The sequence below is a fragment of the Somniosus microcephalus genome, chromosome 24 (assembly GCF_052327205.1).
Source record: "Somniosus microcephalus isolate GS21.2 chromosome 24, FLI_Smic_1.0, whole genome shotgun sequence".
Lineage (NCBI taxonomy): Eukaryota > Metazoa > Chordata > Chondrichthyes > Squaliformes > Somniosidae > Somniosus > Somniosus microcephalus.
Genome location: NC_141010.1, coordinates 13620540 through 13642152, shown reverse-complemented (window position 1 = coordinate 13642152; position 21613 = coordinate 13620540). Strand labels below are relative to the sequence as shown.

The following is a 21613-nucleotide window of genomic DNA, read 5'->3' as shown; positions in this document are numbered from 1 at the left end:
TTTCTTTGTATTCCATACTATTATATTCTAACAGATTTAGGCACAAAGAAAGCATTTGACCTACTTGTAAATGTTGGCAAGTTGATACAAAGCAGCTCTCACTTGCATAAACTGTGTAGATCAATGGTTCCATTTAGTCTTCGACCAGTTACAGCATATCATATGGTAACAATTATATGAGGTAGCCTGTTTTTGATTCTTTATCTGTCTGTTTCTGTCTTCAGTGTTTGTCCAGTGCAGTATTTTATACAGAACGCGAACATCAAAAATTAAAAATTTCCAGAACACTGATGTGGGAATATATTTGCCGATCGGAGTTCAAGTGTGGAACTTAGCAGTTTCCTTCTATGAAGGTGGTTGACTGCCAATTTGATATGAATGCAACTGCTTTGAAATTCTGTGGATAATCATTTTCACTTTACTGTTGTACTCCTTGAATTTATAGAGAATCTTTTAATGGTAAAAGAATGGATTTGCCTTGCGGCCCAAAATAATGTTGGGCAATTTTTATAACTGATTTGTATTTACTTAGCTATTATGAACTAACCTTTGGCCAGGCTGGTAATCTAAGTACATTATCATTTATGTAATATAAAGTTTACTTTTCATACATTACAAATGTACTGGAAAAGAACAATGCAGTCTGTCTGGCCAGTTCCAAAAGCTAATGCACCTCACTTGCCCACTTGCTCAAGTATCTACACAATTCTTCATCCAATTCTCCCTTAAACTTTCCATATTATCTGCCTCACTGGGCAATCCATTCCATTTGGGCAATGTTGTTTGGGTTTAATTTTTACTATTGTTTCATGCCTGATTTCATTCTCTTAAATTCTACGATGCCCACTGTGTGCATTTGGTCTTGCATTGTAGGAGGTTCTGCATGGAGGGAAAATGTGGAGAGAACTTAAAAATGCAAATTAATTAGGAATCGACACAGATGAAGCCAAAGGTGAAACCTCTAAGTTCATAGTGCTTTTCAGCAACAACTTGCATTTATATAGCGCCTTTAAAGTAGTAAAACGTCCCAAGGCGCTTCACAGGAGCATTGTCAAACAAAATTTGGCACCGAACCACGCAATGTTGGTCAAAGAGGTAGGCTTTAAGGAGCGTCTTAAAGGAGGAGAAAGAGATAGGGCAGCACGGTGGCATAGTGGTTAGCACTGTTGCCTCACAGCGCCAGGGACCCGGGTTCAAATCCGGCCTCGGGTGACTGTGTGGAGTTTGCACATTCTCCCCGTGTTTGCGTGGGTTTCCTCCGGGTGCTCCGGTTTCCTCCCACAGTCCAAAGATGTGCGGGTTAGGTTGATTGGCCATGATAAAAATTGGCCCTTAGTGTTGGGGGGGATTAAATATGTGGGGTTACGGGGATAGGGCTTGGCTGGGATGGCTGTCGGTGTAGGGACCGGGTGCTAGGGTTTGGATGATCAGCCATGATCTTGGTGAATGGCGGAGCAGGCTCGAAGGGCCAAATGGCCTACTCCTGCTCCTAGTTTCTATGTTTCTATAGTGAGCTGTAGGGAGGGAATTCCAGAGCTTAGGGCAGCTGAAGGCACGGTTCTGCTTTTACATTTGCTCCTCTGCCGCCGCCGCCTCACCCAGGTCCGCCGCCGCTGTGGGGCCTACCTGAGCCTTGCCGACACTTTTACAGTCACTCCTCTGCTGCCGCCGCCTCACCCAGCGATTAAAATCAAGGCTGTACAAGAGGCCAGAATTGGAGGAGCGCAGAGAACTCGGAGGGTTGTAAGGCCGACAGAGTTTACAGATATAGGGAGGGGTGAGGCCATGGAGGGATTTGAACACAAGGATGAGAATTTTAAAATCGAGGCATTGCCGGATTGGGAGCCAATGTAGGTCAGCGAGCTCAGGGGTGATAGGTTAATGGGACTTTATCCCATTGTTAAGTCGTATAAGTATATGCCTATATTCAGAGTTTGACCATGACTTTGGAGGTATGGTAATACTTAATAAATGGTGCAAATGCTTATTACTGCAGATAAGATATATCCTCGTGAATCAAATTTGCCCCTGGATCCCTGAATAGTAATTGTTCACTTACTATTTCAGTGTGAACTATTAATGTGTCTACATTGCTGTAATTTAAATCTTCATGTTGACCCTTGCAGCATACATCCTATTAAATTTCTGTAATACAAGTTTAACCTTTCAACCCTATAAATAATATGAAAATCAGACACTGAACGGGATATTGTTAGATATTCACTGCCTCTGATGTGTTGCCGCTCTTCAAATCTATATTGATTCCATTTATTTGCCTGCATTATCGTATTTCAAACCTTTTTTTCCACAGCGAGCCTAAATAAATAGTTTGTTTTTCAGAGTATGTCTTTACCATTCTCCATTGACTTTTTAGGGGAATCACTTTGATCAATATGAAGAAGGACACCTGGAGATCGAACAGGCATCCTTGGACAAGCCCATAGAATCGGTAAGGATTTGAATTTTGATTGAGAACTGATTTGATGTAAAGTTGAATGATTAGGTGCTCCCAAGGGAGGGAGAAGGTAGTGCAGTTTTGAATAACTAGTCCAGAAAGTTTCTAGCAGTGAAAATTACATAGTTGGTCCAAACTACGATATAGTGATTAGTGTACACCTTTATTTTAATTTTAAGTTTTTCAGGTTTTTGTAATATAACGTTTATTAATGCTGTGCTGCTACTATATATACAGGACATGAAAAATGCATCTTAAGGTAAATCAACATTTTGTTTGTACTTCATGGATAACTAGTACACGTGCTTCATTGCTGCTTTCCGTAAAATGCTTAGTAAATAATCCCACCTTTATAGAAGTCTCCTTTGTAATATGTTAAACTTTTAAGTAGTTCTAATTCAGTTAGCCTTTACATTACATGAGTTAATCCAGTGCTTTGGTTTTTCAGCATTTGTCTTTGTGTGTAGTAATTGTCATTGCACTCATAACGGTAAAGGATGAAATTTCATGCACAATGTAGGATGAGTGGAATGAATGGATGTGTAAAAGGACTGGAAATATACGCTGATCCCCTTCAGCTCCTGGATACTTTGCACACATTTTATTGGTTATACTCGAGATCGATTTGTGTTGTGGTGCACAAAAGTGATTTGACTTTAGTCCAACTCATACCCAGTATTGGCACTGCTTAAAATTGACCTTCCAAGGACCAAGCTAAGAATAGAGGAAACCACGCCTTTCCCCAGTGAAGGCAAATGCTAGGCCAACCAAGGATTTGAACATGAAACCATTTGGGTCTTGAAAGTGCTCACTGTCTTGAACCACCATCTTGCTGCACTTCCTTAAATCTATGTGATTTCATATAATGACCAGAACTTTGTGGGTGAAGGTAAAGATATTTTTGTGGGTATGAAAAGGCTAATTTATAAAAAAAAAAATACTGCAGCAGATTAATCACACCATTGATTTCTATTTAAGTGACTAATTTTATGCAACTTCTCCAACACTAAATGAAAGTGTACTGCTGCATGTCATTGATCATCTCAAGTCACTAGCACACAGGTAGTTAGTTACAAGTAAACAGCTCCCATCCCAAAAAAGTTACCAGAAATCAATTGGCTGGTTAACTTGTTTGCTACTAATTTCTTGTACAGTACAACTATTCATTATTCTGTTCCAGACTGTAAACAAGCTCTTGAGCAGTGAATATGCTCGAGTGATTTGGACAGTGTACAAACTTCCAATTCAAAACAAGGGTTTGGGGGGCAGAAAAGAATCAATCCCGTTGTTTGGCTGCCAGTGATGGCCTAAATTATAAAGAGTCATAACAATTTATTATACACATGAGGTACACAGGCAGCTATGTTCAGTTTACATGAACTTGGTTGAGTAAACATTTTTGCCAACATCAAGTTATGTTTTTTTGGCCAGAATCAGTTGAAGTACTTTTTAGTATACATTGCATTAACAAGAATACGTACTGGTGGAGGCAAAGAGTGGATGGTTAGAACTAGTTTGCTATGTTTAAAGTGTGTGCAAATTCCCATCCAGTGTGCCTAAAATGTAAGAAATTTAGGGGATCAGTAGATATTTCTGATCTCATGGAAGATGTGCCTACGTTTCCATGTAACAAATAATGCACACAACTTGGGGTGTCCACCATTTCTCTTCTGCAGCAGTTGGGCCATAATTGCTAAGCAGCCATGAACTGGTTTGTATTGCACGCTCTGCTATTTTTGTTTAGGGTTTCCTGGTTCCTTATCCTGTCCTTCCAATACAGCAAAATACCTACTGTGAAACTTTGCTGGCATGATGCTTGTCTATGGAATGGCAATAGCTGATGACGCATGTTGATAATACTGCAGGATAAGTTTTCAATTGAGTGACCAGTAACATTAATACCACCATACCTAACTAATTTTGAGTTTGTTGTTTTGCTTCCCTTTAACAATGAGATGCCTGAACATTTTACCTCCTGCTTTTTTGTTTGCTTTCCTTTATTTTCACTTGGGCATGTGATATTTCTTTTGTGCCACTTTTGAGTCCTCCATTTTTAGTTGACCAACACAATAGCTGGCCAAAACTTTTCATTCTAATTGAACAGTAAAACACTGAAACAAAACAATCTTCATTTACAAAACTTGCAGTTCAGTGAACAAGTTGATGTATTTCAATGTTTACTTTATTGCAACAAATCACTGGAAATTCAGAAAATGGGGGTAAAAAGTAGATGTGCCATCTGTCTGCTCTGTAAATCAAAGTTCCTCTAACATTCTTTTATACACCCGTAACAATTCTTTTGTGTCCTCTCAAAGACGAGCTCCTCTTTCCTCCGCCCCCGCCCAAAAAAAAGCTTGGAAGAACATACATGAGTAATTTAAATTTGATTTTACCCAATTTTGACTGAGATTTAGCCAATAATCTTTTTTTTTATCCAATTGATTGACTGCTATTGCATTCCAGGAGTTAAACTTGAGAAAAATGGGAATTGAGTGAAGGTGGATGGCTGTATAAATTAATGCACTCATCTATTGTAATCTTACTAAAATCCCAATTTTTTTTCCACTTAATCACCACCAAAACTTTTATTTTTAGAATACTAGTTATAATATACACTTTTCCATGAACAATTTTTGACCCTCTTTTAATTTCTCTTCCTTCTCCTACCGCCCCCCCCCCCCCCCGAAAAAATACTTCCATTACTTAGCTGAGGTAGTGGGCAAGAGAGTCGCTCCCAGACACCACTAGCTCTCTATATGCAGTAGTTTAGACGGTCATGAAAGTGACCCAGGGTAACTTGCTCACATTTTATTCCTCTTCCCTCCAATGAAGCAATGTCTTACTTACCCAGTGGGAATTATGGAGGTGAAGTCTCTGTTCTAAGTGTGTGTGTGTGTGTGTGTGTGTGTGTGTATAGAGAAGCCATTCCATCAAAAGCTTTAACGTGAAAAAGCAAAGAGAATTTTTTCAACAGCTAGCAAATTACTTCCATACATTCTAAATACACATGTTGTCCTGCAGCATTGTCTCTTGAGATGTGCTAAATGCTATGCTACAGTGTTCAGGCAGTGCAAACAGCAAGCTTGGCTGCATTAGAGAGTCCACAGATTTTGAGGTGATTCTGTATGCAGATAATTAGTTTATCTGATATTACTCAACAGCTGGTGCACACAGGATAACCGTTCTGTATAATGAGATTAGTACAGCATATCTGTAATGCATGTGATAAGGTTCATCTTTTTGTGTTTTGACATTTTGACTGTAGCTATGGAAAGAAAAATAAATAGAAGAATGATGTACAAGTTTAGGTTTCATTGGATCAGAATCTCAGTTGGCTGCAGAGCTGATTTTTCCAATATCAGTGGCCATTAAATTTACGTATTCCAAACAGTGCCTTTCGAGGATGACTCCTTTCTTACTAACTTTCATAAGCACTATTCAGTGAGCACTTCAAAAATAAATATTAAACTGTTAGAATACAGAAACACCTAAAAGCTGAAAGAATCTATTTTAGGAAACAAAATGTTTTGGATTTGCTCCAGAGTCTGAATATTATACTCAAATTCCAAATGTGCATTACAGTCTGTGCTTAACACGCTTGAATTTTTTTTGGAGTATTAGCGCTAGGATTGTGTGTACGCAAATAGCGTAGGTGAACCAACTTGGAAATTTTAACATGTAATATTCTTCCAACTCTGCTTAATGTAAGTTGCACCTTTTAAAACCTGAAAAAAATATTCCTTCTGGATTCTAATGACTAATTTGTTAAATGCAGCAAAAGCAGATTCTTAATTCCCCTTCAGAAATGCCTAGTATTTAAGGTGTTGACCCTAGTTTTAATTAAGCTTTTTCAATTCATGATCCATCCTGGACATTCTGAATGTGCAAAGTTTAAAAAAAAAGAGAGAATGTTGTACTAGTTTCATTGTTAATCTTGTTGATCCCTTTCTCAGTTCAGTTTTAAAAGATTATAAAATGACTTGAGCCTAATTATCCAATATTAGGGGAAACAGTATAGTGCTCCAAGGGCTATTCAACCTAGCCTGAGAATGTTTGGTCCCTTTCTATTCACTGGTTTAGTTTGGTGCAGCACTAGTGCATATTATTTACAATAGTCAGATTGTGCTTTGTCATTTTGTGCATACACAAGATCTGTGGACTCCTAAACAGACACAGGTTATGTCAATATGGCTGCTGATTTGACATTTAACAGTAGCCGCATGTTCCCTGCACTATAAATATTTCATGTCTTGTAGCTGTATGGTGTAGCATTACCATTTGGCCTTCCTAGCCATCATCGTGTGTCATCTGTAGTTAAGTATAAGGTTTGTTTTGGGAACCGTTCTAAAGTGCTCTTGCATGTAACGGCAAAGTAGTTGCCCGCCTTTCTTTCACACTTTCCTGATATATCCTCATACACACACACACACATATATAATATATATATTTTATATGCATATAAAAAATATATATTTTGTTTGTTTTCTTTTCTCCATTGTGTCATCATGGCACACTGCACTGACTTACAGCTAGCTGGTCTTGAATCGTGGATTTACATTGTGCTTTCACTATTACCTAATGTCGACATTACTTGCAAGCAGTGAATTGAACAGAAGCAGACCATTAGTGTTTGGACAGTTTCTTACTTTGTGTTACATTTAACTGTTCTTTTGACAGCCCAGTTTTTAAAGCCAGGTTCGTATGGAAATGCTTTCACTCCACTTGCACTGCTTTGAAATAGCCTATTGCTTCATCTGTCTGTTTATTTTTTTAATGCATTAATTAATATTGCAGTCAGGGTAATGTCTCACTTCCTTCTTCCCTGAAAGCTTCATAATGTGGTTTTAATATTTAATTGAGGCTTCAGAGATCGGGTTTAAGAAGGTTAATTTGTATTTTCATGTGTTGAAAGAAAAAAAGCAAATGTTCTCCACCAAGAAGATGAAGGGGAATAAAGCCTCTTTTATGACCCATGTAAAGTTTAAAATTATAGATATGAGGTTTACAGCTCAGACCTAAATGGAAAAATTCCCAATTAGCCAGATTTCATTTTTCCCCCTCCTGTAACTGACATGAACAGCTTTCTCCTTGAATTTGACTTTTTGATAACTGAAATGTTCGTTATATGGCCAGTGTTGGGATGAAATTATTTTCAGTAGTATTTAAATTTTGTTTTCCAGATTAATTTTTGTAGCACCAGGTTCAGATTTTAAATTTGCTATTTGATTTCACTGCAATGAAATGCATAACCGACAGATCTGAAGCTTGAAATTCAACAGAACTGCGTCAAGAAAAAGTACAGCAATTATAACCCGTACTTTCATTACATTTTGGAATGATGTAGGTTTTTGCTGTTTACAAGCTTGAGTCCATCGGGTTGATTTTGCTTCTCTCTTAAATCTCTTAAATTCCAGAAGCATAATTAATGTCCTTCTACCCAAGTACAGTAAAAGTTTGATGGCCATACCTAGTGACAAGTGATTAGGATCTACCTCCTCCCTAGATATATTTTCTGATTATTTGGTGAACTATGTAAATTATAATTTTTCAAAAAAGACCTCTTCAAATTAATACAAAATTTAGAGAATGACCACTGAGTGTGTGTATTGAGATAAAGGCTTTGTCAGGACAGATGTTTTCGTTACTTTGCTTTCCTTTGCCCAATTGAGGAAGGGAGCCGGTATCACTGCAATCTCATTCATTTGATCTCCCAGTAGGAGTAAGCATTATCTTATTTAAAAAATTGGTTTTACTGTAGCATTATTATTGCTGGTAAATCACCACTATTGCAATTCTGCCAACAACTACATGTGAAAATGTCTGTTTAAAAAAAAAAAAAAAAAATATATATAATATATTTTCCTAATCTGCCAGAGCAACCGCTTTGAAGGTGGGTAGAGAGGCTACTGCTGCAGCCTGGCTCCTTTTCTCTTTTCTAAGATTGTGTGTGGCACTGAGAGATGCGGTAAGCTCACCAGCATGTCTGTCACTCCAGCTACATTACAAGGAGGTGGGACCAGCTGTAATTCCCTAATTTAATTGAAATGTATATATTTTTTTTAAATGACCTCTAGAGGAAACCCAAATCTCTTTTGTTTTATAATCACCTTTTGATGAGCAGTAAATTTAATGCTGTAGGATTTTTTGATTGGAAAATATGACAGCTTGAGACTCTGCATTTTAACACTGTTGGCTTTTTTGACCTCCGTACTTAACATTGTCATACATAAATCCTGGTTAAGCATGTTATGTACTAAAAATCCAACCTATGTAGCATGGTTGTATTCAGCTCTCTAAACCAGCTGCTGTTATCTGTGTTCCACATCTCTGTGGTAATTGCAGATTAAAGATATTTTTTAGTGAGACTGTAACCTGACACAGCAATAAAACAAATTACAAACCATGTATTTTTCACCTTTGGTAAATTTGTTTGCAAGTTTTGTGCTTGGCTCTCCATCCATTGCAGTGGATTCATAGTACTGCATTACAGCAACATTTCTGGAGTGCTGTGATGTGCTGGCACGAGATTTTTATGACCTTTAAGGTCAACTACTGTCGCTCAACCATTGGTGGCTGTGCCTTCTGTTGCCTCGGCCCTACGCTCTGGAATTCCCTGCCTAAACCTCTCGGCCTCTCTACCTCGCTTTCCTCTTAAGATGCTCCTTAAAACCTACCTCTGACCAAACTTTTGGTCACCTGCCCTAATTTCTCCTTCTGTGGCTCGGTGTCAAATATTTTGTTTTATAATACTCCTGTGAAGCACCTTGGGACGTTTTACTACGTTAAAGGCGCTATATAAATACAAGTAGTTGTTGTTATTTAAGAAATGTTTTAGCCAGCGTTAGTTGTTTAACACTCAGTTAGCAGATATCTGTTCAGCTGCAGTGTACATACAACTTCTGTGCTTGGCCCTCCATCCCTGAAAAGGGTGGAAAAGTCACGATGCAAATACCAAAACAAAATGGCGTGCGTAGGATAAGATTGCTGCTTTGCCCAGCAGTCTCTTTTGTGTCGAGCTTGTCCAAGACTGCTGCCAGGTCCAGGGAAATGTCTTTTCGTGGGCCAGGCAGACTTTTTTATTTAATTTTCCACTGGCACACTATGACATGGAAACACACATTGTTAAAATGCTGGAACTACTTAATGTCAGCAGTAACTATTAGAATTATAAAATCTAAGCTACAAAAGTGCAGTTTTAATAGGAAACAAACTTTAAACACTGCCCGCCGTGTCATTCTTCTCTTCACCTGCCCCATTGTGTGCTATTTTTTCAACTTCAGTTTTACTTTTTTCTTAATTTTACTTGATCCATCTTTTCTATACCTTATTTCTTTTGTTAAAAGAAACTAACTTCAAAACATTCCACTTACTACCTTTTATCCTCTTGATCAAGCTTGATCCTGCCTTCACCTGAGATCCACATACTCATTTTTTTCAGTGGGAATCATCGGAGGATAGCGGTCAGAACTGGGATCAATGGATCTTTTTTTAACGTCCTCTTCCCGAATGTCAGGAACACTTAATCCTATTACAGCCCCACCTGAAATTGTCTAACTCAGACCATACTGGGCACTCTTGGTGCATACGGCACACAGTATGGGCCATTTGCCTATTAGTATACTGTGAGGAAGTTTAGCTCCAGCACACACTATCATAAACCTAACCCCCAAATATATCATAAAAGGTTTGTTTGACTACAGTGTAGCAACTCGCAAGATGTGACTTTTCGTTAAATAACTAATGGAGTTTCACATTCACATATGAACCCACTCTCGGGCTGCGAAGACTATACAGTACATGGTGATTAATTAGCAGTAGGACAAACCTTCATTGAATTTTGAGTCTACATATAATCTTTGCAGGGTGCTTATTTTTAAGCTCTTAAATGTTTACCGAACAAAGTTTGTTTCAGAAGTGACTTCAGTAATGCCATGTATATTTTTGTACTTTTTGGCCAAGGAGAATGAATGTTGACTCGTAGCATACAAAAATACCGACTCCAGGGAGATCATTTGAATTAACAAAGCAAAACATTGCACTTCTAAGGTCAAAATTTCCTTTTTATTGCCAGATCTTGCAAGATTTGCTCCAACCCTAGTGATCCTGCTCCTTGTAAGATTGGAACAAAGTTCTTGAAATTCAGCACTGTATATGTTCGTAGCTAGTTAACCACTCACAGTGGTAAGGAAGATGAGACATTATGCTTGCTGCTTCTCCCCCTTACATGCACTAATGGTTCTTGCTATTAAACCTGTTGCTAGGCCTGTTCCATTCTAATTTTCAGCATTTTTGTTACCTTACACATGAAGTGCATCACAATCTGTGCTTGTGCTCATTTTGTAAATTTACTAACTTCACTGTTTCATTTTTAGTTAATAATGGCTGCATGCTGGTTATAAACCCAATCAAGTCTAGCCTGGATTTTGCTATGATCGTGTTTGGTTTCTAGTGGTGGGGCAGATTTTGCACTTAAAATAATCTGTAGACAAAAAGCCTGACACGCAACATAACCAAATTAAAAAATAAAAGTTTAGTTGTCTGTTGCAAATTGGTGCTGTCAAGGTGACGGATATGGTTTTAAAAAGAGCTTGGTTTTATCAGTTTTACTGATTTCAGTTCTTTGTTTTACATTCCTTTTACCCAGCTTTTTTTTTATTATTTAAGTGTTATGCACTGAAGATGCACAGCACACCATCAGAAAATAATCCCAAATTGTGTGAGCAGTTTATGACATTGTGTTTCCTTAGGATGTCCATCTACCCCATTCCCATTAGCAACTTCTTGCATGTTTATCCATTGTACATAAAATATAAAAATGTTGACTGGAAGGGAGTTTGTATTATTGGAGTATTTTTGGTCTATTCTCTGTTCTGTCTATCAGGACAACATTGGACACCGTTTGCTTCAGAAGCATGGGTGGAAGCTTGGCCAAGGACTGGGAAAGTCTCTCCAGGGTAAGTTCAGAAACATCACACAATGAAACACCTTTTTAACTTATGAAAAATGTTGTTTTTGAGAACATGTCCAAGTACAATAAAAATGTGCATAGTTTTTATAGTTTGTTTCCCTCTAAAGTTTAATATGGAAACAATGGATATTTGTATCATACTGTCTGTAGGTAGAAACCTGCTTTTAATTTTAGCTCATTCTCGCTGTGTTTCTATTTTTTTCCTCTTTTTTTTCTGTTCTCTGGGTGGTGAATTTGGCTCTAAACTTACACTTAAGGGAATTTGAGACCCTAGTGATTTCTTTTACATTAGTTTAAACAATCTTCTTTGACATGCAGTACTTGTAATTAGATACATATTCTAGTATTGTGTAATGAATGAGGATTCAAAAAAACTGGCATTTCTTAAAAAGGAAGAACTTAACTTTCTGACCTCTTCCCCATCTATCACACATTGGAAACTGATATGCTGAGCTTGAAAGATTGGGATCATCATTAAAAAAAACTGTATTTTATATTTGGTTGATATACTTGTAAAGTATTTGGTATATTGTGACTATCCTTTCCTATTTGATTGGGTCTGATTTCAGCCTGGTCACTTATTTGAGCTGTTCAGTTTCTCAGAGGGAAATTCCTGGAGTTAGTACGCAAGATTTTAGTAAATCCAAGGTGCTAATGATCAGTCCTAATGGCCTTATTTGTATTCAAACATACTGGAAAACAGCCCACGACTCTGAATCCTTTCTTCTGAGTGTTCATTATTTCTCATCATTTGATGTACTACACATCAGTGAGGCCTCCGAATCCACAGCTGCATTGTAAAGTCCAATGGAGGAATGAATACAGGTCATTTGTAAGCATGGACCAAAAGTGAAGCATGCGAGTCCTCCAGAACTCATGTACGCTTCTCCAGCTCTTGTTCTAAAACTTGAAGCTAACTGGTGTTGGATTCAAGGAACACCTTGACTACTGTGTGTTCATCGGCCATGTCTGATATTGTAGCTGCTGGCTTCTGTATCCTGCTCAAGCAGAAGTAGAAGAACTCAAGATTGACACAGTTTTAGTGAATTTATGTGCTTATCAAAGTAAGGGATGGCAGCCCTGAGTAAGAGAATGCTTCAAGCATCTCCTGATGTCAGCAAACAATCCCACATCAGGTATAGATACCCAGCTACAGTAAAGCCTCAACAATGTTTGTTAAACCCGATCTCAGAAGATGACTTGGTACCATAATAATGTGATATTCTCTGTTAAATACACCAGCTGTCCTTGAGCGTCCCTCTGAAATATAAAGATTAAGAGTAACTGTATTGTGGACCGATGGTCATTAACTTGAAACTGTCCAAGCTATTTTTTTAAAATTTTTTTTTTTTTAAAAGAACTTTTAATTTTATTCTCATTGAAATGGGGGATGTTAATGCTGGGGAATAGAATAAATTAATTTAATGTATAAACCTTACAGCCATCAGAAAACAGATTTTCTTTCCAATGAGCAGTGTGGGATTCAAACCTACTGTTATAGTTCAATGCGCTACCCAGATCCCCAGGACCTTGTTTCTTTACTCTGACCTCTCTCAATACTCACCTGTTGACTTGGCACCAGTTTCTTTGACAGCACCTCCCGAACCCACTTCTACCACTTAGAAGGACAAGTGCAGCAGGTGAATGGGAACACCATCACCTCCAAGTTCCCCTCCAAGTCAAACACACTATCCTGACTTGGAAATATATCACCATTCCTTCATCATCGCTGGGTCAAAATCCTGGAACTCCCTCCCTAACAGCACTGTGGGAGCACCTTCACCTCACAGACTGCAGCGGTTCAAGAAAGCGGCTCACCACCACCTTCTCTAGAGCAATTAGGGATGGGCAATAAAATGCTGGCCTTGCCCACATCCCATGAATGAATTTTTTAAAAAGTTAACAAAGAATTGAGACAGGCTACCGAATGAGGATGTCTTGAAAATTTATTTAGCAGCTTTGCATGATCTTGCAACATGTGTAGCAGAACCAATGCATCACATCTGCTTTGATGGATTATACTATTAATGGCCATATTTATTCAGGCCATACCCCGTCCACTGCTAGATCTGAATCTGTTCGCAGCTAAGACAAAGGTTATTGAACACCTTTGAACTCTACTTTTGGAGGAAGAAAGTCTTGGCATAATTCACTTGATAATTGCAATGCTTGCAGAGTATGCAGCTATTTATGTCTGAGAATTCTTTTGCAAACTGGGACTCTATCCAGACTTCTTTGAGCCCAATAGCTTGCATAAGAGTTCCCCACCCACAGCGAGAGCAGTGGCCCATCCCACTTCCATCTGTTGCAGGTTTAAAGAAAGAAAGAACTTGCATTTATATAGCACCATTCACAACCTCAGGACATCCCAAAGTGCTTCATGCCAATGATTGTTTTCAAAGTGTAGTCGCTATTATAATGTAGGCAAATGTGGCAGCTAGTTTGCAGACAGTAAGGTTCCACAAACACCATGAGATAAATGACTAGATAATCTGTTTTAGTAATATTGGTTGAGGGCTAAATGTTGGCCAGCACATTGAAGAAACTACCTGCTCTTCCTATAGTGCCAATGGGCTTTTAAATGCCCACCCGAGAGGGCAGATGGGGCCTCGGTTTAACATTTCATTGAAAATGGCACCTCCGACAGTGCAGCAATCTCTCAGCACTGCACTGATGTGTCAGCCGAGATCATGTGCTCAGGTCTCTGGTGTGGGCTGGAACCCATGCCCATCTAACTCAGAGGTGCGAGTGCTACCACTAATCCAAGGATGAGATTTCTTTCCGATACCCTGTTTGTAAGCAAAATGTAGCAAATTATCTGTGTGGGGCAAAACTTGCTTCATAACAAGTTTGTGCAAGAACAGGGCTCCTGTTAATCTGTGAGTCAACGATACGGAATATATCAGGAGCTTTCCTGAGGCATTGTCTCTATTTGACAGATAAGTATGGTTAATGCGTTGGCACTTTTATTTTCCTTTATTCTTGGGTGTAAGTATTTTAATCCATTTCATTAATTAAAACGGATGTGACTGTTGACCTGTGTAGACTGGGGAAAAAATTGTATAAGTAGTTATCTCATAGAAAGGAATTATTTAAAAAATAAAAATTGTAGGGGACTGGGTGATGCAGTGAGCACACTAACACTTCAGCTCTCGGAGCTGGGTTTGAATTGAGACCATATGTAATGGGTGAAAGTCTCTATTTCCTGATCGTTTTGAGGATCGTGTTTGAAACGGTTGCATCGTTCCTCTTTTTGGGAGCAGTCCCATAACAAACACAACCTATCACGAATTGGCATTATATTGGCAGTCTCTCTCCCACCATAATGGTTGAAGTGGGAAATGGAAACGTGCATACAGTTCAGTGGGGTGCTTTTCTGAGATTGGAGTGAAGCCCTTTCTCTCTTAAGAGCAAAGAGGAAGGAACTTAATTTTGAGCTTCTCTATAGTATATCCAGCTTGGAAATGCTTGATGCTGTCACTGGATAGCCAAAGTGGAAAAATAATTCATTTTCCAGCACTGGTATTGCTCACTTGAGCACACATTCATCATAAAAAATGGAATTGATGTAAAATAATGTTTCTAAACGATATATGCCACATTCATTTTATTTATGAGCTAAATGAAAGATATTAATGATAGTGAAAACTTTGTGTTTCTATGTGGTCAAATTGAGAGTGCTGAATACAGACTTTCCAATTTATTCTCCATGTACCCTGGACCATGCGCAAACGTTTGAGTGTGAGACTGAAGACCACTTTATAATTTTCTATGGCATTCTGTCTACCCTTGTAGGTCACATTTACTTTCTGCACATTCGAAAGGTTGGCAGTATTGCTTCTTCCTACATTTTTCTCAAATCTGAATTTGTTGTATCTGTCGCATGCAAGTCTGTGCTCCCAGATCACATTCGGGCTTTTCCTGGATACTGTGATTTTTCTCTTTCGCACTCCTTCCAGCATGCATTATAAATGTAAATGCATGGAGAAATACCTGTTGCCGCTTTGACACTTGTGCTGGCTTGTCATCCAACTTAGCCTTGTTTTCTTTAGAATGACCTCTCCCCTCTCCACACAATTCAAAGTCGAGACTTTTGGAGTTGGTGGAACAAGAGATTGATGCACGTGTACCAGGTTATGGATGGACATTTTGTCTACTTTCTTTTCTGCAGACAGCGGTGAATCATGCTTAGTTCTAGTTTTGTGGGTTCTGACAGCCCTTGGATAATTTACTCAAGCAGCCATGCTTCATGTGCAAGCCTAGACACTGACTACTGGCTGACTGATAACACAGGACATCAAAGCTGAACCTGATCCAGTCCTGATGTCCACACTCGTGCATTTTCCAGTAGTGGTCATTCCATAGTGATTGGGTCTGTGAACTCTGGCTGGCTGGGCACAGTGAGGCCAGTTGCAATGTCCATTGCCGCCTTGCTTCAAATGATTTAACTTGCCAAAGTGCAGGGGTAAAAACTGGGACCATTACTCACTGAGCTATTTGGAAAGGTCTATCTGTCATATCTTCCAATGATTTGAAAACTACACACAGTCTTGAAAATAAACTCTCTTTGTTGCCTCGAGTAGGGTTAGTTCCTTCACAACACTACAACAAACAGTAATAGGGGTTGCACTTCCACTGATATTGGAAGTTTTTGTTTTTCCTCCCTCTGATGAGAAATTAGTCTCCCTCTCTCAGTCCATTTTTTATTCAACAAATCTGGTGAATTCCACATGTAACAGAGCTTGGAGAGGAAGACTTTGGATTGGCTATTAATTCATGATGGCCAGCAATAGGGTTAGGAAGGACCAGTTTAAGAAAGAAAAGAAAGACATATATTAATATGGTGCCTTTCTCGACTTCAGGAAGTCCCAAAGCGTTTTACAGCCAATGAAGTACTTTTGAAATCTGGTCACTGTTGAAATGTAAAGCATATAAAAAGGTCCAGCCTGTCCTTAACCGTGGAATCTGGCTGGTTTGCATTCATCCTGAAGGGGGGATATGGAACTGATGGAGACCACCTTCAAATTGTTCCAACATTTTATATCTGACCATACTGGCCGTTTATCGTGGAGTTATTCAATATGTATCTTCAGACCCCTGTTTGGAATTTCCTTTGGATCTGTGGCGAGATGATTTTCTTTTCTTTTCCTCTCTGCTTCATGCTGCAGAACAGCCTCTTCGAAAACTGCCTTGCTAGAGAGAGTTACCTTCAGTTTTTGCTGAGGTATAAATGTTGTGGATAGATGAATGTATTGTCATCTTATGCAAGAGAAATCCTTCAGATTTGTTCTCCACACTTGGAATACTGTACGCCAAGTTCAGTTCCAGTTATCTGCTGCTTTAGTCATCATTTGGGATTATAGAAGATCATTTTTTGTTTGGCTTTTGTTCTCTGGCCTATAATAATCCTACTGATAATTCTGATTTTTTTTTAATGGATCTCGGACCCTGTCTTGATCCTTCCCTTTAGTTTTAATTGGATCCATATGTTCTGATCTGTGGGATCAGATTAGTTAATGTACAAAGTTGAAGTATTCACCAAATGTGGAAAATTGAATTTGGTTTAGGGCATTCCCTTTAGGTAATGTTGGTAATTGTGGAGCATTAACACTAATTTTCCAGTTTTTGCTGACTTACATTATGATCATGTTTTCTAGTGAACTGATTTTTTAAAACCTGTTTTGGCATGCAACGGTTGGTAAATTGATTTCTGTTCCTGTATTAGACTTGTATTAGTGTTTTGTGGTTTAGTATTCTGAGACGATCGATTTAAAAATGCTTCAAAAGAGCAAGGTTATCTTGCCAAACAATAAATACACATGCAAAAACAGAAAATGCTGGAAAAGCTGTGGCGAGAGAAAGAGTTAACGTTTCAGGTCGATGACTTTTCATCAAAACTGGAATAAGTTAGAGCTTTAACCGTTTATGAGCAAGTACAGAGCCAGGGGAAAAATAGGGAGGGGGTGTGGGGAGAGAGGGGGGAAGGAAGAACAAAAGGGAAGGTCTGTGATTCCATACATAGGATTACATAGGATATACGGCACAGAAACAGGCCATTCGGCCCAACCAGTCCATGCCGGTGATTATGCTCCACTCGAGCCTCCTCCCGTCTTTCCTCATCTAAATCTATCAGCAGAACCCTCTATTCCCTTCTCCCTCATATGCTTCTCTAGCCTCCCCTTAAATGCATCTATACTATTTGCTTCAACCACTCCCTGTGGTAGTGAGTTCCACATTCTCACCACTCTGGTGAAGAAGTTTCTTCTGAATTCTCTATTGGCTTTCTTTGTGATATCTTATATTGATGGCCTCTAGTTATGCTCTTCCCCACAAGTGGAAACACTCTCTCTGTATCCACTCTATCAAAACCTTTCATAATTTTAAAGACCTCTATTAGGTCACCCCTCAGCGACCCAGCCTGTTCATCCTTTCCTGATATGTATACCCTCACATTTCTGGTATCATCCTTGTAAATCTTCTCTGCACCCTCTCCAGTGCCTCTCTATTCTTTTTATAATATGGCGACCAGAACTGTACGCAGTACTCCAGGTGTGATAGGGTGGAGGGCAGGAGTGATAAATTGACAAAAAGGATGATAGTGCAAGGCAGTGGGGGGTGGTAATGGGACAAGTAAAGAAACAAAAGATAGCTCCAGAGGAGCTGTAAATGGCAACAGCAGAACCATTACCAGCATCTATACAAATGCAAAATACTGCGGATGCTGGAAATCTGAAATAAAAACAGAAAATGCTGGAAATACTCAGCAGGTCAGGCAGCATCTGTAGAGAGAGAAACAGAGTTAATGTTTCAGGTCGATGACCTTTCGTCAGAACTGGAAAATTTGAGATTTAACAGATTTTAAGCAAGTACAGAGGCGTAGAAAGCAGGAGTGATTAAATGACAAAAGGTATGATTCTACAAAGCTAAAGGAGACAGTAATGGGACAAGTAAAGAAATAAAAGTTGGGTCTAGAAGAGGTGTAAATGGGTATAGCAGAATAATCAACAGCTGCCATCTGAAAAAATGGGGGCAGAGGTTATGGTCTGAAATGGCTGAACTCGATGTTGAATCCAGAAAGCTGTAAAGTGCCTAATAGAAAGATGAGTTGCTGTTCCTCGAGCTTACGTTGAGCATTGTTAGAACAGTGTAAGAGGCCGAGAACACAGAGGTCAGAGTGGGAGTGGAGCGGAGAATTAAAGTGACAGGCGACCGGAAACTCAGGGTCACGCTTGCGGAGGTGTCACGCTTGCGGAGGTGTTCCGCAAATCAGAATGTCGTTGACCTTGGAAAGACTAAGCCGGCCAGGCAGCATATTTGCAGTATTTTCTGTTTTTATTTCACATTACCAGCCTCTGTTGTCTGGGAAAATGGAAGCAGTGGTTATGATCTGAAATTGTTGTACCCAGTGTTGAAGATTGTAAATTGCCTAATCGAAAGATGAGGTGCTGTTCTTTGAGCTTCATTGGAACAGTGTAGGAGGCAGAGGACTGAGTGGGACGGTAAATAAAAATGGCAAGCAACCGGAAGCTCAATGTCTTGTTTGCGGACTGAAGAACGTATTCAGCAAAGCAATTACCCAATCTACATTTGGTCTCCCCAGTGTAGAGGAGACTGCATCATGAGCAACGAATATAGTATACAGGAAACTTTGTGCTATCCGGCACCGACGGGACCGAGCTGTTGCCGTTAGATCAAAACTGCCGGACAAACCAGCGCTAATGTTGAAACATACGGAGATTTTAAGCTCCGTATCTGGCAACAAACCCTATTACTTAGCAACAACTTCTAAACAGTCGGCCGTACCTTGCAAGCGTCTCTGTAGCTTAGCAACAGCTTCAGCGAGACCTTGCAGAGCTTGACTGTTGAGAAAAAAGCAACGAAAAGAGAAAAAAGCAACAAAAAGAAAAAAAACCTAACAAAACGGCTCCTGATTTTTGCCGGTGGCTCGAGCTTGCCGGACATTTAGCCTCCGGATAACACACAGTTTCCTGTACTAAGTTGAAAGAAGTGCAAGTAAATTGCTGTGAAAGATCATCGACATGAAACGTTAACACTTGTGTTTCTCTCTCCACAGATGCTGCCTGACCTGCTGAGTATTTCCAGCATTTTCTGTTTTTATTTCAGATTTCCAGCAGCTACAATAATTTGCTTTTGAACAAATGTACACAGTATGTTTTGCATGCCCAGAATATGCTACACCTTGTGCTGTTTTAGATTCTAGAACCATCAGCTAGTAATGTGATAGAAAACAGAGGAAGCCAAAACCTCTGGTGCTTTTGCTATTTTCCTTCCTGAATCCAAATCTTAACATTTTCCTGTAAAATACAGGAATCCCTATAAGTAAGCAACATTGAGATTTTTTTTCCTATTTTAATCCTTCTTTGTTTAGCCACTTGTCAGAAGGTTGTGGGTTCAAGTTCCACTCCAGAGACTTGAGAACAAAAAATTAGGCTGTCACTCCAGTGCAGTGCTGAGGAAGTGCTGCACTGTCGGAGGTGCCGTCTTTCGGCTGAGGTGTTAAACTGAGTCCCTGTCTGCTCTCAGGTGGACATAAAAGATCCCATGGCACTACTTGGAAGAAGAGCAGGGGAGTTATCCCCGGTGTCCCGGCCAATATTTATCCCAAGATCATTATGTGGTGATTATCACATTACTGTTTGCGAGAGCTTGCTGTGTGCAAATTGGCTGCCGCATTTCCTACATTACAACGATGACTACACTTCAAAAGTACTTCATTGGCTGTAAAGTGCTTTGGGATGTCCTGAGGTTGTGAAAGGCACTATAGAAATGCAAGTCTTTTTGTTTAATATTAACTCCTGGTTTTTAACATTTGCATTAGATTCCCCACTATTTAAGAAAGAAGGGAGAGAGAAAATGGGGAACTACAGACCAGTTAGCCTGATATCAGTAGTAGGGAAAATGCTAGAATCTATTATTAAGGATGTGGTAACAGGGCGCTTAGAAAATAATAATAGGATTGGGCAGAGTTGACACGGATTTATGAAAGGGAAATCGTGTTTGACGGATCTGAGGTGGTAACTAGCAGAATAGATAAGGGGAAACCAGTGGATGTGGTGTATTTGGATTTTCAGAAGGCATTCGATAAGGTGCCACACGAGGTTATTAAACAAAATTATGGCTCATGGGATTGGGGGTAATATACTAGCATGGATTGGTTAATGGACAGAAAATGGAGAGTAGGAATAAACGGATCATTTTCGGGTTGGCAGGCTGTAACTAGTGGGGTACCACAAGGATCAGTGCTTGGGCCTCAGCTATTCACAATCTATGTCAATGATTTGGATTAGGGGACCAAATGTAATATATCCAAGTTTGCTGCTGATACATAGCTGGGTGGGAATGTAAGTTGTGAGGAGGATGCAAAGAGGCTTCAAGGGGATATAGACAGACTAAGTGAGTGGCCAAGAACATGGCAAATGGCATATAATGTGGAGAAATGTGAAGTTATCCACTTTGGTAGGAAAAATAGAAAAGCAGAGTATTTTTTAAATGGTGAGCGATTGGGAAATGTTGGTGTTCAGAGGGACCTGGGTGTCCTTGTACACAAATCACTGAAAGTTAACATGCAGGTACAGCAAGCAATTAGGAAAGCAAATGGTATGTTGGCCTTTATTACAAGAGGATTTGAGTATAAGAGTAAAGATGTCTTGCTGCAATTTTATAGATCCCTGGTGAGACCACACCTGGAGTATTGTGTACAGTTTTGGTCTCCTTACCTAAGGAAGGATATACTTGCCATAGAGGGAGTGCAACAAAGGTTCACCAGACTGATTCCTGTGATGGGGGGATTGTCCTATGAGGAGAGATTGAGTAGACTAGGACTATATTCTCTAGAGTTTAGAAGAATGAGAGGTGATCTCATTGAAAATTCTTACAGGGCTTGACAGGGTAGATGCAGGGAGGATATTTTTCCCTGGTTGGGGAGTCTAGAACCAGGGGTCACAGTCTCAGAATAAGGGGTCAGCCATTTAGGACTGAGATGAGAAATTTCTTCACTGAGGGTGGTGAATCTTTGAAATTCTCTACCCCAGAGGGCTGTGGAGGCTCAGTCGTTGAGTATATTCAAGACAGAGATCGATAGATTTTTGGCTATTAAGAGAATCAAGGGATATGGGGATAGTGCAGGAAAGTGGAGTGGAGGTAGAAGATCAGCCATGATTTTATTGAAT

General features: G+C 39.4%; 1 protein-coding gene across 14 annotated transcripts in view; it reads left to right on the top strand.

The window, feature by feature from the left end:
• gpatch8 (G patch domain containing 8) overlaps positions 1–21613 on the top strand; it is a 150224-nt gene that overhangs the window by 29346 nt on the left and 99265 nt on the right. For 5 of the 14 annotated variants that reach the window (XM_085966246.1, XM_085966238.1, XM_085966237.1 and 2 more), the window contains exons 2-4: positions 2375–2449; positions 7133–7150; positions 11337–11409. The exons of 1 other annotated variant lie outside the window; for it this stretch is intronic. In XM_085966246.1, coding sequence (XP_085822372.1) covers positions 11368–11409 — 42 coding nt within the window. In that variant the 5' untranslated portion in view covers positions 2375–2449; positions 7133–7150; positions 11337–11367. Of the gene's footprint in view, positions 1–2368; positions 2450–2692; positions 2715–4143; positions 4167–7132; positions 7151–11336; positions 11410–15229; positions 15248–21613 lie in introns of those variants that run through there. 8 more of the 14 variants (XM_085966231.1, XM_085966247.1, XM_085966235.1 and 5 more) reach the window with 5 other exon arrangements.